Source organism: Poromitra crassiceps (assembly GCF_964638095.1).
Source record: "Poromitra crassiceps genome assembly, chromosome: 2".
NCBI classification, from domain to species: domain Eukaryota; kingdom Metazoa; phylum Chordata; class Actinopteri; order Beryciformes; family Melamphaidae; genus Poromitra; species Poromitra crassiceps.
The window spans coordinates 29,118,662-29,135,249 of NC_139624.1; the positions used below are offsets into that span (position 1 = coordinate 29,118,662).

At 45.8% G+C, this 16,588-nt stretch overlaps 1 protein-coding gene across 2 annotated transcripts; it reads right to left on the reverse strand.

Annotated features, from left to right (window-relative positions):
* Positions 1–854: 854 nt before the first annotated feature.
* Positions 855–16,574, reverse strand: nup37 (nucleoporin 37). Of its 2 annotated transcripts, none has more exons than XM_083655250.1 (10): positions 16,433–16,574; positions 15,152–15,352; positions 14,949–15,070; positions 9,818–9,890; positions 9,463–9,557; positions 2,045–2,135; positions 1,488–1,669; positions 1,341–1,391; positions 1,126–1,219; positions 855–1,033 (listed from the first exon to the last, which is right to left on the reverse strand). In XM_083655250.1, exons 2-10 carry the CDS (start codon positions 15,305–15,307, stop codon positions 920–922), a joined length of 978 nt encoding a protein of 325 aa, XP_083511376.1. In that variant the 5' UTR covers positions 15,308–15,352; positions 16,433–16,574; the 3' UTR covers positions 855–919. The 2 variants fall into 2 exon arrangements, with proteins under 2 accessions (XP_083511376.1, XP_083511375.1); XM_083655249.1 differs by having other exon boundaries at positions 15,152–15,358; positions 16,433–16,519.
* Between the last annotated feature and the right edge of the window lie 14 nt (positions 16,575–16,588).

A 16,588-nucleotide genomic window follows, 5' to 3' on the forward strand; every position in this document is an offset into this window, starting at 1 on the left:
TGATTCATGATCAAGTTAATTAAATGACTGCCTTCTGTAGCTTAGTGGGTGTATAACTGCTTGAAATAGAGACGGTGGTTTTCTAACACATGGCATTCCGTGACAGCACAATGAGTCCTTGTTTTGCCACAGGGCATTATGAGTTTTTGGCAACCGATTCGTTGTTTGGTCTGTGGACCAGTCAATTATTCCCACACAAAGGTGATGCGCATCTCTTCCTCTCAATGCATCCGCAACTCCTTTAGGAGAACCAACCACTCACTTTGCACTGCCGTGTAGTTTGATCTGACCTGGAATGGCCCGACCACACTCACACATTTCCCGATTACACTTCTTAGACCCATTCCCTTCGCAGTTTATCCAGAAACTGGAGAGCAGCCAGACCTCCTAGTCTTCCTTATCCTATAACCATCACATGTCGTGTTCTGTACTCCGCAGCAGGTGGAATAGAAACTATGAAGATATATGCAATATGCATTCCATAATTCAGTATCTGTCAGGTGTGGTGAGAAAGCGAGAGACAGATGGAGAGAGAGAGAGAGAGAGAGCACCTGAAGAGTGATGATGGTGTTGACTGGTGAAGTGGTGTGTTGGCACCGTGGGGATGACACATTACTTTGAACTACAGCTCTCTTGGCAGGACATCATAACACGGCTGATATAACCTTCAGACCAAAGGGGAAAAAACCAGCTTCTTCACAGAAACCAGAGCGACTCACTGCTTATCTGCCCCTGACCTGAAGGGGCAGTCAAAAATAAAATAAAAAATAACAAAGTGCAAGCATGCAGCCAATTTACATCAAGGTCCATGCAAACGGAGCAGATACTTTCAAAAATATTTTATTGTGTACCGTAAAAGAGAGGACAGTGTGCTGAGTATCTGTACAACTTGTATCCACCATGGGAATGCACAAGATGGCTACATTTCAGTCATCCAAAATGAAAGTTTCCTGTCGCCGCCGATCACGCAAAGTGGGAGTGTCCTGTGCCAGCTGAGGCCCGCCCCTACTGTGGCCGATCCAATCATCACTGGCTGTAACGACATCAGCATATGACAATGAGAATCAACCTATGGAGAACGTTAACAAGAAAACGATCAAATAGTGATACAGGCAACTGACTGACCTGTGGGTGACCAAGATGGTGGATGAGTAACTGACTGCTAATCTTTCCAGGACATCCGGTGGTGGAGAAGAGGTTTTCATTGGCTCGAGACCACCTGTGGTGAACAACAACATCCCTTCAACTCCAACAATACTATGGTCATGTAATGTCATTATTATCAAGTAATTGGAGGAACCACAATGGAAATGGTTTAAAATACTGAAAAATGCATTTACTTGAACAACCGTGCTTTGTCTATGTGGGCTGGTCTTTTTTCTTGTGGGTAACTGCAGAGGATGAAAACAAGGTTTTTAATACAAGCCATCCTATTGTGTACCATCAACCCAAATCAATATATCGAGCAGCACCAACATCACAGTCACCTGGAGCGGGTTATGTCCCATATGAGCCAGTCGTTACCCGCCACAGCGCCAACTTTGATGGTATTGGTAAGGCACCAGTCAGCTGACATGAGTGGTGACTGGCCACAGTCCAAGGACAGAATGGCCTGCTGGGTAACCAGGTCGTAGAAACGAATCGTCCCCTTCTTCTCGGCCACCATTAACTAGAGAGGACAGAGGGTGTTTATATTAAGCATCAATACAGGTACAGTGAGGTCATTTAACCCCACATAGGACAAGTTGCAACAATGACATTGCATTTACATGCATATTCTAAACCAGAATAGGCTACATTTTTGCAATGGCCCTGCCCCTAAATTGGAATGCTAAACAGAGAATACACAATGGGAGAATAGGCTACCTGGCCACTGTGACTGATCCAACACTAAGGAAATCCTTGACTCTGTAAAGCAGGGATGTCAAAGATACGATCCGGCCCGCGAGATGTTTTGGAATATAAAAATAAATAGTTCCCAGCAATTTTCGAATAGTGTTTTTGCTAAAAATGCCCATCCCTAGTTGGCGATGACCCCTCTTACCTTAAAGATGTCCTCCTGGTGCCAACACACACTGATGCCAGGAGAGCGAAGTCTGAGAGTAGTGATTTCATTGCCATCCAGGTCCCAAATCCTGTAAATATATAGGAATAGGAATTAGGATGACATTAGTCTCAACGCCAGACCCATGAGAGTTCTTACACTGATACTAGGGGTGTCACGATACACTCAGTTCACGATACGATACGTATCACGATACTGGGTTCACGATAACGATACGATACGATACGATTTTAACAATATTTTTTTAAACTTGAATAATGACAATATATGACTGGAAAAGTAGTATTTTATTTGAAATGCACAAATACAAAACATGCTGTTGTGGGAAATTGTTATTACAATAACAACTAGAAAAAACATGAGATTGGAGATAAGGCTTATCTTGAAATAGAATGAGTTACACCGTCACTTAGATTTACTTTGAACTAAAAGGTTTCTCAGCAGTATAAATTCTCATTATGCATCTTCAGTTTTTCTTCAAACTCAAACAACAAGACTTTTCTTAGTCTATTTTTTATGCATCTTCAGTTTTTCCTGTCAAGTAAACAGTTTTGCCAGAAACTCAATTGAATGGTTTCTCTCCTGTATAACTTCTCATGTGTCTCTTCAGAGACTTGTTCAACTGAACTACTTTCCACACATTGAACTTCAACAAACAAAGACGTTTCTTTGTCTACTTTTGAGAAAAAAAAAAAAAAAAAAAAAATTTTTTTTTTTTTTTTTTCCACGATATGAGATTTCATCTCAACGATACATATCGTGACGTTTTACTATCGCGAAATTTCGTGGGACGATATATTGTGACACCCCTAACTGATACACTACGTTACTGCATGCTGCAGATCTCTCTCTGGGTCTGGGACACTTTCCCTCAGCCAGCTGGTTATGTGAGGGAACCGTTCACATGGCCAGTGATATGCCAGTGGTGGATTCAGTCCTCCTCAATCAGTAACGACTTTGCGATCAGACAGGAGGCGCAGCCCATTTTTCGAACCGCTTTCTCATCGATGCTACGACCTGTCACTCATTCAATTTCAACCCGCCTTCAAAAACCAGCAGTGGCTGTGAAGTGGCACAGACTCACTTATGTAGTATGCGGAGTGCAGCGATTCAACGTAATATTTGCGTCTGGGGGAGAGACTAGGATTACATTAACAACACAACAAGGCATTTCAGTTTAACGGACAGATGGGATAAATTCGGGACAAATATTAGATCTGTGTTTCTTGAGCTTAAAACAACTATGCTGCCCTTGGTGCCCCCAACCCAGTGTGGAAGCATGTTGATGACATCAATGCACTGGAGTCCAGACAATGGCAGCAGGCCTCTAGCATGCAGCATCAACTGGTCTGCCCAAAACAACATGCTCCTTAATGAAAAGAAATGTGCTGCACCACCTCTTTCCATTCATAACATCCCCCGGGCTGTCCTGCCTAAAATCAAAGTGCTGGGACTTGGTCCAAAAGGTAGCACACAGACTGTTTGCTACCTCTTGGACATCTTGATGCTGACAGACAGAAGATTAAAAGCTTACTAAAAGACATGCAGTTGTTGTTTCCGTCTCTGATGCTTCCACAGAATTCTAGCTCAATTATTCGCCAAGCTTGTGGCTCAATACAGGACACGCCATTAATAGGGGTTTTACACAGGATGGGGCAATGATAGGCGTTGCGTTTTCATCCCAGTTCATGTTTGTTCTTCTTAACCTATCTGACTTCTACCAGTTGTGAGCAAGCGAGCGACGTACAAAATACTCACCCTCTTCCAGGCAAAAGGGCTCTTTTCTCGGATCTGGGCACTGAGCTCTGAAGACAGACAGGCTTATGCTGGACTCTTATTACAGAGAAAACAGCAGACTCACGTTACAGTGAGAGCTATGATAGCAGGGGCAGTGGAGAAAGATCACGCTACCCTAGATTGAGTCAGGCGTTACGCTCCACTCATATTGCAGCAAATGTTGCGCTGTGGGCGGCCTTTCATTTTCCGTGGAATACAGTGCGGGCAGCAGAACGCACGTCAAGCTGAGGAAGAGCAGCAGAACGCACGTCAAGCTGAGGAAGAGCAGCAGAACACACGTCAAGCTGAGGAAGAGCAGCAGAACACACGTCAAGCTGAGGAAGAGCAGCAGAACACACGTCAAGCTGAGGAAGAGCAGCAGTATGCACGTCAAGCTGAGGAAGAGCAGCAGAACACGCATCAAGCTGAGGAAGAGCAGCAGAATGCACGTCAAGCTGAGGAAGAGCAGCAGAACACACGTCAAGCTGAGGAAGAGCAGCAGAACACACGTCAAGCTGAGGAAGAGCAGTGAGGAAGAGCAGCAGAACACACGTCAAGCTGAGGAAGAGCAGTGAGGAAGAGCAGCAGAACACACGTCAAGCTGAGGAAGAGCAGTGAGGAAGAGCAGCAGAACACACGTCAAGCTGAGGAAGAGCAGTGAGGAAGAGCAGCAGAACACACGTCAAGCTGAGGAAGAGCAGTGAGGAAGAGCAGCAGAACACACGTCAAGCTGAGGAAGAGCAGCAGAACACACGTCAAGCTGAGGAAGAGCAGCAGAACACACGTCAAGCTGAGGACGAGCAGTGAGGAAGATCAGTGCAGAAGAGTGGAACATCCTACTTTATGAAAATGAAATCGAGGGGTCTTGTTGTGAGTGAGCACTTTCATTGAATGCCAATCAACAATCAAGAGCTCTACGTACGCACGCTTTGGGGTTATGTACCAGCCATGACCAATCAAAGAATATGTTTTTGAGTTGAATCACTCCTTCCTTTATAATAATGGTCAATTCTTACAGTTAAAATATGACCTATGATAGCAAAAGCAGCCAAGAAGCACTGTGCAAACATTCACACGGATGTAATAAATCAGTTGGATGTAGAGGACTGCGGTTCCTGAGACCAGGATATCTGGTTAACCACATCTGAACGCCAATACCTCCGCACACACAACCCCCGACCATGGAGGGGGGTGCAAGTGTTTCTGGGAATATAAAACAAATGATTGCGAAGGATCATGGGAAGCGCGCTGACTGATGAGGTCATGCAGAAGACATCTAATAAAGCCCCAAAAAGTACCTCCAAAAGAGCATCTAAATGTCAAGTGTGTTGTTGGAGAGATTGATGTCCTCGGCGGTGCGGTGTAGGGGAGGATATGCCCCATCTCAGATGAAGACCTCAGTAAACACTCAACTTTTCCCTGCCTAGTCGTCTTCCCTGCAGGGGAGATAGAGCCCTGTCCAAACTCTCCGGGGCTTCTTTGCTTTTTTGCCTATCTGCAAACTACGCCAGAGTCTCCAGCGTGGAGCATGAGCGAGGCTAAAGAAGAAGAAGAAGAACAAAAAGGAAAGACCCTCAGACCACAGCAGGAAAACAGCGACTAGAAAACCCTCTTCTTTCAGACCACTAGCCAAGCAGAGCTCAATTGCACGCTACACCACCACCGGCCAAACTGTGGTCAACCGCGCTGCCCTTCAAATGGAGAGCAGCGACTCCCCAGCAAAACAAAACCTTTGCCGAACGAGGTGAAAGGCATGAGACGCGAAAACACAAGGCGACCGCCTGTGATAAAGCGCTGTGTAATTGCATAACACTACATCAGGCAATAGCAGTCCATGTCCATGAGCAACAGAGTTGAAAGGCGAGAGGGGCATGTGAAGCCCTGTATTGTATTATGGAAGTGAGAGGGCGGCGGGGCCGGAGCGCGACGCTTTGTCCGGGCTTTCCCAAAAGCAAGGGGGAATCATGGGAAGTGAACTGATTTATTGTGGACAGCAGGGTAAATGCGCAAGTAGTACCGAACAGCAGCCCCACCCCAGCGCCTCGCCTACTCCAGGTTGGAGTAGACGATGTCGCACCTCCAACCTTTCACCAAAACCACCTCCACAGCAGCATCTGTCTTAATCGTGTCTGTTGGAGGTTTTATTTTTAAAACAATAGCAACAACAAAAAGACAAACTTAAGACTGCTGAAATAATTAAAGCCATTTGTCATTTTGATTGGATTGGCTCATTTCCCCATACGGGATTTCCCCATATGGGATCCCCCATTCACTGCCAAAAAAACAAACAAACAAAAACTCTTCAAACTTGCTATGGCATAGAACATAGCTTAGCAGTGCAGATACATATCTAGCTGCTGTCATGTGTTTCCCCTCCACAACACTAGCGTGAGAAAAACACACTGGATGTTATATATGGCCTCAACACTGACAAAATACTTCAAACCATATACATAATGCAGCAGTAGCAGGTGTGTGTGTTATGCTGAGTTTATCGGCGAACTCAGTCAACCCCAGATCCCCTCAGGAAACCTGCAGTTCCCCTTTCTGGGCTCTAGGTGGCATATTCCCGCACAGACATACACCAGTTATACTGACGACATGAAATCAAGAGCTGGTCAGACAACTGAATCTTGCCAAGCGTACGTATAACATAATACAAACGTAAACTCCCCTCAGGACTGACAATAGAGAGGAAATAATGTTTGGTTCTTTGCAAGAACACGTTCCCCCTCCCCTCTCCTATCAGAGGTTCAGTTTGTGTGGGCTGACTGGAAGGTCCTCTCCTGTTAACTTGATCTATCCCTTGTTCCACCTCTGTCTTCCTCCTGCGTCCCATATTTTCTCAACATGACAGAATTTAAATCTTTCAGCAGATGGAGCACACTACTGTTTTCTCTGGCCGCGCGTCAGAGGGAGGGTAAAGAGGAGAGAGGATGTGACCGCGCGTCAGAGGGAGGGTAAAGAGGAGAGTGGATGTGACCATGCATCAGAGGGAGGGTAAAGAGGAGAGTGGATGTGACCATGCATCAGAGGGAGGGTAAAGAGGAGAGTGGATGTGGCCGCGCATCAGAGGGAGGGTAAAGAGGAGACAGGAGAGTGGATGTGACCATGCATCAGAGGGAGGGTAAAGAGGAGAGTGGATATGACCATGCATCAGAGGGAGGGTAAAGAGGAGACAGGAGAGTGGATGTGACCATGCATCAGAGGGAGGGTAAAGAGGAGACAGGAGAGTGGATGTGACCATGCATCAGAGGGAGGGTAAAGAGGAGAGTGGATGTGACCATGCATCAGAGGGAGGGTAAAGAGGAGAGTGGATGTGACCATGCATCAGAGGGAGGGTAAAGAGGAGAGTGGATGTGACCATGCATCAGAGGGAGGGTAAAGAGGAGAGTGGATGTGACCATGCATCAGAGGGAGGGTAAAGAGGAGACAGGAGAGTGGATGTGACCATGCATCAGAGGGAGGGTAAAGAGGAGACAGGAGAGTGGATGTGACCATGCATCAGAGGGAGGGTAAAGAGGAGAGTGGATGTGGCCGTGCATCAGAGGGAGGGTAAAGAGGAGAGTGGATGTGGCCGTGCATCAGAGGGAGGGTAAAGAGGAGAGTGGATGTGACCATGCATCAGAGGGAGGGTAAAGAGGAGAGTGGATGTGACCATGCATCAGAGGGAGGGTAAAGAGGAGAGTGGATGTGGCCGCGCATCAGAGGGAGGGTAAAGAGGAGACAGGAGAGTGGATGTGACCATGCATCAGAGGGAGGGTAAAGAGGAGAGTGGATATGACCATGCATCAGAGGGAGGGTAAAGAGGAGACAGGAGAGTGGATGTGACCATGCATCAGAGGGAGGGTAAAGAGGAGACAGGAGAGTGGATGTGACCATGCATCAGAGGGAGGGTAAAGAGGAGAGTGGATGTGACCATGCATCAGAGGGAGGGTAAAGAGGAGAGTGGATGTGACCATGCATCAGAGGGAGGGTAAAGAGGAGAGTGGATGTGACCATGCATCAGAGGGAGGGTAAAGAGGAGAGTGGATGTGACCATGCATCAGAGGGAGGGTAAAGAGGAGACAGGAGAGTGGATGTGACCATGCATCAGAGGGAGGGTAAAGAGGAGACAGGAGAGTGGATGTGACCATGCATCAGAGGGAGGGTAAAGAGGAGAGTGGATGTGGCCGTGCATCAGAGGGAGGGTAAAGAGGAGAGTGGATGTGGCCGTGCATCAGAGGGAGGGTAAAGAGGAGAGTGGATGTGACCATGCATCAGAGGGAGGGTAAAGAGGAGAGTGGATGTGACCATGCATCAGAGGGAGGGTAAAGAGGAGAGTGGATGTGACCATGCATCAGAGGGAGGGTAAAGAGGAGAGTGGATGTGACCATGCATCAGAGGGAGGGTAAAGAGGAGAGTGGATGTGGCCGCGCATCAGAGGGAGGGTAAAGAGGAGAGTGGATGTGGTTGTGCATCAGAGGGAGGGTAAAGATGAGAGTGGATGTGGCCGCGCGTCAGAGGGAGGGTAAAGAGGAGAGAGGATGTGACCATGCATCAGAGGGAGGGTAAAGAGGAGAGTGGATGTGGTTGTGCATCAGAGGGAGGGTAAAGAGGAGAGTGGATGTGGCCATGCATCAGAGGGAGGGTAAAGAGGAGAGTGGATGTGGTTGTGCATCAGAGGGAGGGTAAAGAGGAGAGTGGATGTGGCCGCGCGTCAGAGGGAGGGTAAAGAGGAGAGAGGATGTGACCATGCATCAGAGGGAGGGTAAAGAGGAGAGTGGATGTGACCATGCATCAGAGGGAGGGTAAAGAGGAGAGTGGATGCATGCACGTTTTTCAATGTTTTTTGTTTGTTAACTCTGAATCAAATGCTTTATGGTCATGATTCTCTGGAACACTGGTTGGCTTTGTTCCAGGCTTAAAATGATAAGATACGGTAAGGATACAGACTTTTCGAAACATGATTGAGAGAAATGAAGGGGGAACTACGCTACCAGAACCCAAGGTGATGTCATGTGACTGAGCTCTATGCCAAAAAATACTTGAAAGATAAACCATTCATCAGGTTTCAGATAAACACTGGAGCGAGCCAGACTGGCACATAAGCCTGGATGTACTGAACCCAGTGTCTTCGGCTGTCTGTTGATTAAACTCTAAAATGAAATAGTGTAACTCATTTAAGGAAATCTTACAATTGTATTACTAATATACAGTATATAGCTGTCTGTACAAGGACGTGCAAATGGAAAACAGGTTTGTATGATGGAGAACCAGCCCACGGGTGTAGAGGGGGTGCCCCTGAGGTGACCCTGGCTACTGACACATTTTTTCCCTCCTCCACCATTCATTGAAATGGAAAACTTGGGGACCTTGTTAAGAGCGCCCCCACAGAGGTGAAAATCTCTCTGCGCCTAATTGGATTTCCATATTTAACCAATTAGCAAGAAAAGCTACAAAGCGGCTGTGTGCTTATGCACGGTCACAACGGAGCATGTTGTGCTTAGCATCAGGTTTCACTGTGGAAACACAGTCAGGACTTTCTGCACCATTAACAGAGAACAGAACTCAGAATCAAGAGTGGGGAACACACACATAAAGACACACACACACACACAGAGGGAAAAAATGGCTTGGACCTGCAAGTGTGGTCATCACTGACGGAAGCTATTTGTTTCCCCTCTGTGGGCTCGAACACCAGTTGGTTGATGTAGCTGGTGTGGCCTTCCATCACCTAGGCAACAGCATACAAAAACAATGTGTAAACAAAAACAAGCAAAGCACAAGAACAACAAACTGTTGAGTGCTGGTTTCCTATTGCTTTATTGTAAACAGTGGCTCACTGTATTACCCTAGCTGCTGCTCAGTGTTCTGCTTGTATGGCTACATTTCCTGTATCACTAAGTACCAATGTCAGTGCTAAGTAGAGAAAGTTGGATGGCAACTGATCTGACAAGAGCAATTGTGGCCAATGTGGTCCAGATGTTGCACTACCTTGACTTCATGCCTATCCTGAAGATCAGAAGTCAACAGGCGCAGCTTTCTGTCAGCTGCAGCAGTGCAGAATCTGGGGGGGGAGAGAGAGAGAGAGAGAGAGAGAGAGAGAGAGAGAAATAAACAAAGAAAGAACATCAAAACATTCAGACTATATCGACCAAATGACAGATGACATCTCTTTACTGGCATGCATGCCCGCAACTGCCTAGCCTGCCACCTTTGGACGAGCACGTCGGTGTGTGTGGTAGAATCTTAGCCTGACACCTTTGGACGAGCATGTCGGTGTGTGTGGTAGAATCTTGGAGAGTGATCTGTGGAAATGCTGCCAGGGAGATTCTAATTGCACGCTAAGATAAACACGGAGAAAAACAAGATCCCTCACGCCATTTAGGCATTTCTCCGTTCAGAATGTGTGCAGAGCCAGGCAGAGGACTTTCCCTCTAATCAGCCGTAGTATATACCAGTGCCTGCAATTATTCACACAATTACACTAACTCACTTATGACAAGAAAAACACACACATATCAGCAGAATCAACAGACAGCACTTCACACATTTATATCAGCAGGATAAACAGACGGCACTTCACACATTTTCACTCGCAGGCATAGATGGAGTTGGCATGATGTCACTACAAACACACTTGACATGCGTTGGGGTATTAGTGCTGCAGCAGATTAGATTATAACTTATTAGGATGGGCCTTCTAACCAGACAAGTTCACTTTGAGCCATGGAACATTGCTGGCACTTTCTTCTATTCTTTTCTAGTTTGTTGCCAAAACCGTGTTCCTGATTGATCTCGAATAATCTTGCGCAAAACTACCTAATAAAACTGACAATGAAAAAGGAAAGCACGGCTGAATGTCAGCTTTGTTGCACTGGAGAGAGTTGTTTATTAAGTGGCATTCCCCCTTAACCTCGGGCAGTTTCTAAACGTACATTGAAACAACAGGTTAGTACAGTTCGACCCTTTCCAATTAGTGAGTAGGTTTTCCTCCTCGAGAGCTTTTCTGTGCCGGTGCTGGAAAGATGTGAAGAGGAAGCCCGCAGGAGAGGCTCCATCCGGGAGGCTGCTGACTGGACATCGCTGGTAGATGGTGGCAGCCTCCCAAGCTCCAGCCCCTTCTCCTCGCCCCCTCTCTAGGCCCCTGCTTCAGGCACGCCCGTGAGAACATTGTACTTTTCATGGAAGGCATGGCTACGTGCAAAGCGATGGGAGGGATGGAACCTGAGTGGGTAGCCATCAGCGCAATAACATGTGCGCACGTCACAGGGCCGCCTCGAGGGCCCTGCGGAGTTTAACCACAGAAGGCCAGGAATTATCGCTGCCTTTCCCTTTCAATTATGGCAAGCCTAAACACCTCCGGAGGGAACACGGTGGACCTTCCCCTGCACCGTTCCAATTAGCAGGAAACTCTTGCTTTCTAACAAGCCACGGTTAGGCTACTTCCCTCCTGGCCAACTGGCCACCTGAAATAACTTGGCTCACATCCTGGCAGCTGTAGTGCGACACTGGGAGGCTGTGATGACTAGACTCACAGCATGGGTGCTCCGCTTTCTCCACAACTGCCTCTTGTTCGGGTCGGAAGAAGAATGTTATTGAATAATTATCCCGTTGTGTTAAAGGACGTGGATGTCAGGTTGCTAATTTATGAGTGAATTACACATTGACACCTCCTAAATCTATACAATGGTAGAATAAACCCTTGCATAACAAGAGCCACTTGAGCTGACCAATAATACCCCATCATAATATACTAAAAATAACCAGTTAGAAATTCGACATCGCATTAGCATAAAGTGGGCATGTCTGTAAAGGGGAGACTTGTGGTTAACCATAGAACTAGGGATGCACCGATCCACATTTTGTGAGTTCCGATCCGATTCCGATACCTGAGTTTGGATATCTGCCGATACCGATATTATTCCGATACCAGAGCTATTTCTTCTTGAATATACAGTACAAACAAACATTTGGCCAATTGAATAAAAAAGGAAAGAAAAATACAACTAAAAAATCAGACAAAATGAAAACAAGGCAAAGAAGGATAGTCTATTTGTTTGATTCTGCACTATTTAGACATTGCAGCTTTAGGTAAGGGCCCTCTGTAGCTGGCTCCTATCAATTATCTCATAACTAGGGCTGTGACGATAACCACATCACCTAGGGATGCCACGGTGTGGACATTTTCCCACCAGGTAATAAACACGTGACAACACCGGTTTTACCGGTGACACCGTTAAAAAAGCTCCAGAGCTCCTCAGCAGTCCTCGCGGTCCGGATTTTTTATTTGACTGCTCTCAGTCCGACACAGCTGTCAAGATAGTCACCGATACAAGCATGGTAGGGATGTCAGGTTAACCACAGAGAATAGTTTGGAGCGGTTACGCTTGTCGGTCTATAAATTACTCTGCAGGTCTGCATACTGCCTGCTGCTGCTGCTCACTCAGTCAGTGCGCTCACAACACTGCACTCAGTCACAGGCTCTGTCTGGCTCACATAACGTTACGCTCGACTCTCCTGGAGAAAAGAGATTAACGTTGTTAGCGACAAATCTGGGATTTTTTTGTGACCATGGGATTAACATTACCAGCAAGCAGCAGTAAGCCAGACAATGACGATCGCTGAATAGCATGATTGTGCTTTTATCACAGCTAAGTCATCAATGCTAACTATAGTTAGCATCAATGTTAGCGTAGATTTAGCGGTGTTAAAACCACGTTGCCAGAGATGGCAGCATTGCTCCTCAATGCTGAGGAAGGCTTGTGCCGAAACGTACGTCCATTGATCATTGATGTCACTGCTGCTACTGAAGGTATTAAAAACAACCAAAAGGATTTACTTTTGAGTGCTGGCTTTTCTGTTTCTTGTATATTGTTTGCGCCTTGCACCGTAGCTTTTGAACATTTTTTTGAGAGTGCTCTTTTTTGGACAACAAAATACACAGGCTTAGATAAGGGTCTTACCTACATGTGTATAATGGGGGATTGTGTTCACAACATGTAGAACTAACGTTACTTGCTGGTCTGTCTAACCAGAGAGATATGAGGAACAGTGCTGCCACACTCCGCAGCCCGGATAGAAGAGAGCACTTGTAATTTGAGTTTTTTCTTTCGTTTCTTCCTCCATAAAAATTAACGGTGTTACCGTGTTTTGAATAGAGGTCGACCGATTAATCGGCCGATTAATTAAGCGATATTTAATCACCTTAAATATCGCTGTAGAAAAGCCAAATTGGCAATCACTCATCACAGAGGCATAAAAAGAGACCGCTACAGACCCACCCCTGGCCTGAAAGGGTTAATATTCATTAATTTGGAAACAAAAAGATTGTACATGCCCCGCTCTTTTATGAATAAACATTGGAGAAAGCAAATTTGATTCATTTGATTTGAGTATTTTGCATGAAATCTCATAAATCCCTATTTTTCTGGGATTTTGGCACTTTGGGCATAAAGGCACTTTGGGCACAAAGGGGTTAATATCTGAAAATGCTCAAGGGACATCAGCGGGTACCACCCCCAACTAAGCTACAAGAATCAGCAGAGGAAAACGTAATACGGCAAAACCAGGTTCAACACCATGGCTCCCGTCGGAGAGCACACTATCTCATGCCTTTTGGTTCTGCCCTTCACTAACAGGATTCTGGGCCAAAATATTTGACTGGTATTCTAAAGCCTACAAAATAACCCTTCAGCCAGAGGCAGAGCTCGCCATCTTCCACTCTTCTCTGAATTTCCCTACGGCGGTGCAACAGTCTCTGACACGGGTCAACTGTTGCCAAGAAAATTATCCTGAAGGAATGGAAATCACCCTCTTCGCCCTCTTTTCAATTGTGGCTGACGGATATGACCTCTGTTATACGGATGGAGAGCCTACCTCAGTGAGGCTGGGGGCGACGGGTGACTTGCCTATGATATGTCCTGCAAGCATGTAGATACATTGTGCGACTGGTAGTATGATACAATACTGAGTGTTAAGAATATAATGTATTTGTTGTTGTTTTTGTTTTCTTTTCTTTCGTCCTCATGTGTATGAGCCTGTCTGTTTGCCTTGTTTGTGTGTTGTTTAAAAGAAAACTGCTAAAATAAAATATTGGAAGAAAAAAAAACACCATGGCTCCCGGACTATCAAGTGATTCTTCATTCATATGCAAATATATGCAAGCCAAGTGCTCGAAGATCATCTACTCCATGGCTGACCAATTTGGGGCCCGCGGAACAAACTTGGCCCACGCTCAGTTTGTTTTGGCCCTCCATGGTTTTGAAAGAAAATAAATTGCCTATTTTAGATTTAGAATGTAAATTGTCTATAAAATAATATAATTTAATGTAATTTCACATAACATTTATTTTTGGCCGATGGCCATCCACCTTATGTAGAAGAGACAGTCTGGCTTGAGAGACTTAAGGTGCTGACAGGGTTCTGCGCAGCCTCGACTTGGAGCCTTGCCGCCGACAGCGAGACGCTATCGTGTTGTTTACCAAGAACTTGCAATCATGTCGGTGGGGGGGACTTTATTGTCCCTCCATTTCAAAACTCATTCCGGTGAGCCTGCAGAAGGCTTTGCTAGATGAGGGACAAGTACTGTTAAATGAGGAAATTGCATTTCCTCATTCCTCACAACAAGTACGTCCAATCACAGCTCTCGTGCTGGTCACGTCCGCGTTGACGCCGCAGTCACATTTTCGAGGAGCTGCACGGCCCCTCCGCCAAGCTGCGGCGATAGGACGGCCAACTGCGGCGACCCCCTCGGCGCAGTCAGCGCCGGCAATTTCGCTCGAGCATAATTTGCGCTTAACAGGAAGTGCAAACACAATCGGAACCGATTGTGTTTACGCTTCCTGTGGCCGAGCTTATCCCCGCAGCCTAAAGTGAGTCACTTGCTTTGACCAGAGACGATCTCTAGGTTTGACCAGGGAAAACAGCCGGCATTTTGAACAGGAAGTCCTAACACAAACGGGTCAAGTGGGCGGGCTACATAAGGTGAATAGGGAGAGTTCATGGTGTCAGAAGTTGAGTTGTTGTGTTCACAAGAATGTCTACACAAATACACAAAGGCCATCATGAAAACATAATGCCCTGCATATGTACCATGATGGAGGGACATAAGAATAAGAAGTACCTTATAGTGGGTATCCTGTCCAGCCGGGACTCGGGGCTCCAGGCGAGCGTATCAACGCGCAAGTCATGGTGGAATGCACGAAGCACTGTGAATTCAACTCCCTCTACCTCCATGTCCTCCTCCTATGGGAACAGTGGTTTGTATTCAGATAGGAAGAGAAATGCTTTTAGGGCAAACAATGCTGCTGAAGCTGTGTCTCTCACCTGGAAGAGGCAGGTGCCCACTACTACATACTGGTTTCCAGCATAAGCCAGGAGGGAGGCGGAGGTACCGCAGCTGAAAGGGCTGAATTCTGCCACATGAACGTAGTCCTCACAGGCCACCGTGTAGCTGGCACTGCGACTCAAGTCCTCTTGCATGCTGTGTCACCTAGCCGGCTTCAGCCGCTTCGTCAAGGAGTTCCACTGTACCTACCAAGGACAAGGGCAGCGTAAAATGAACCTTGCATTTCATATGATTACGAAAATAAATAAATTATCGCTATGAAAGATAAGATATATGGCTGGTCAAATATCTCATATGGACACTGATGACCATTACAGTGGTTAAAGTGAAATTCTGTCTACAATCAAATACTAGACGTATGTATAGTGTATAATACACCATTTAAATTAACTCAAAACCTACTTGTGTCCAAAAATGCAATATTTTAAAACACTTTAGAGCTGCGGTTTTTCATTCAATAACAGGTTCAACCAAGTCATCTTGTAGAGGCTGTTACGTGAAACTCTTGTGATGGTATAATGTAATTTTGCTCTCACACTCTATTCATAAAAATCTGTCTGATTATCTACTTGGTTATCGACAGAAGGACATGCATACTAGTAAGAACATGATTTGCGATTTTTACAAATCAGTAGCAACCACTCTTCAATTCGGCATATACAAACTAGGCTTACGCCTCAGTTTTTAAAGTGTTTGCCCGTTATTCCCACAATACACCAATTACCAAAAGTTAACGTTCTATTAAAATAAAATTATGCTCGACAATTATGCAGATGCCGAATTTACCATGACACCGAATTGATTCGTCAAAGTTCGAGTATGGCCGAAGAAGAAATGCAACATTTTAAACTGACAGATTTTTTAATTGAGTTCGGCGTAGTTATCTCAAAAGAAAACTGTAACGCAACCTCGACGCCTACTGTAAACGTTACATCGCGATATGCTCATAGAAAATAATATGCGCAAAAGTTGGCCTCTACAAACCACATCCACCACAACACACGTGTGCATATCGTGGTCATATTACGAATACGAAAACTGTCTAGCAAGGTGCTAACCATGGATGTATAGGGTGCTAACCGAGTGCAGCGCTAGCATTGATTGACTGTATACGCTAGTTAGCAATTAGCCACACATGAAACTTCATCTTGGCTTGTTCTATCATTTGACTGTCCGCTGGTGAACTTCACAAACCCCTACGAAAGTCCATTCCGATTCAATATTCCTCGCTAAATGATATAACGCTAACGTTACTTTACCAGGTTACTTGCAACAATGTTGTTGAATCAAACGGCGCGCGGGTTGTTTTCACTCTTCTTCCGGGTACGAACAAGCGGAATGTACCATTTAGAGCAAATGGCAGGGGGGACTTGGCGCAATGTAAATGTAAGAACTATAAATAAAGACCACGATGT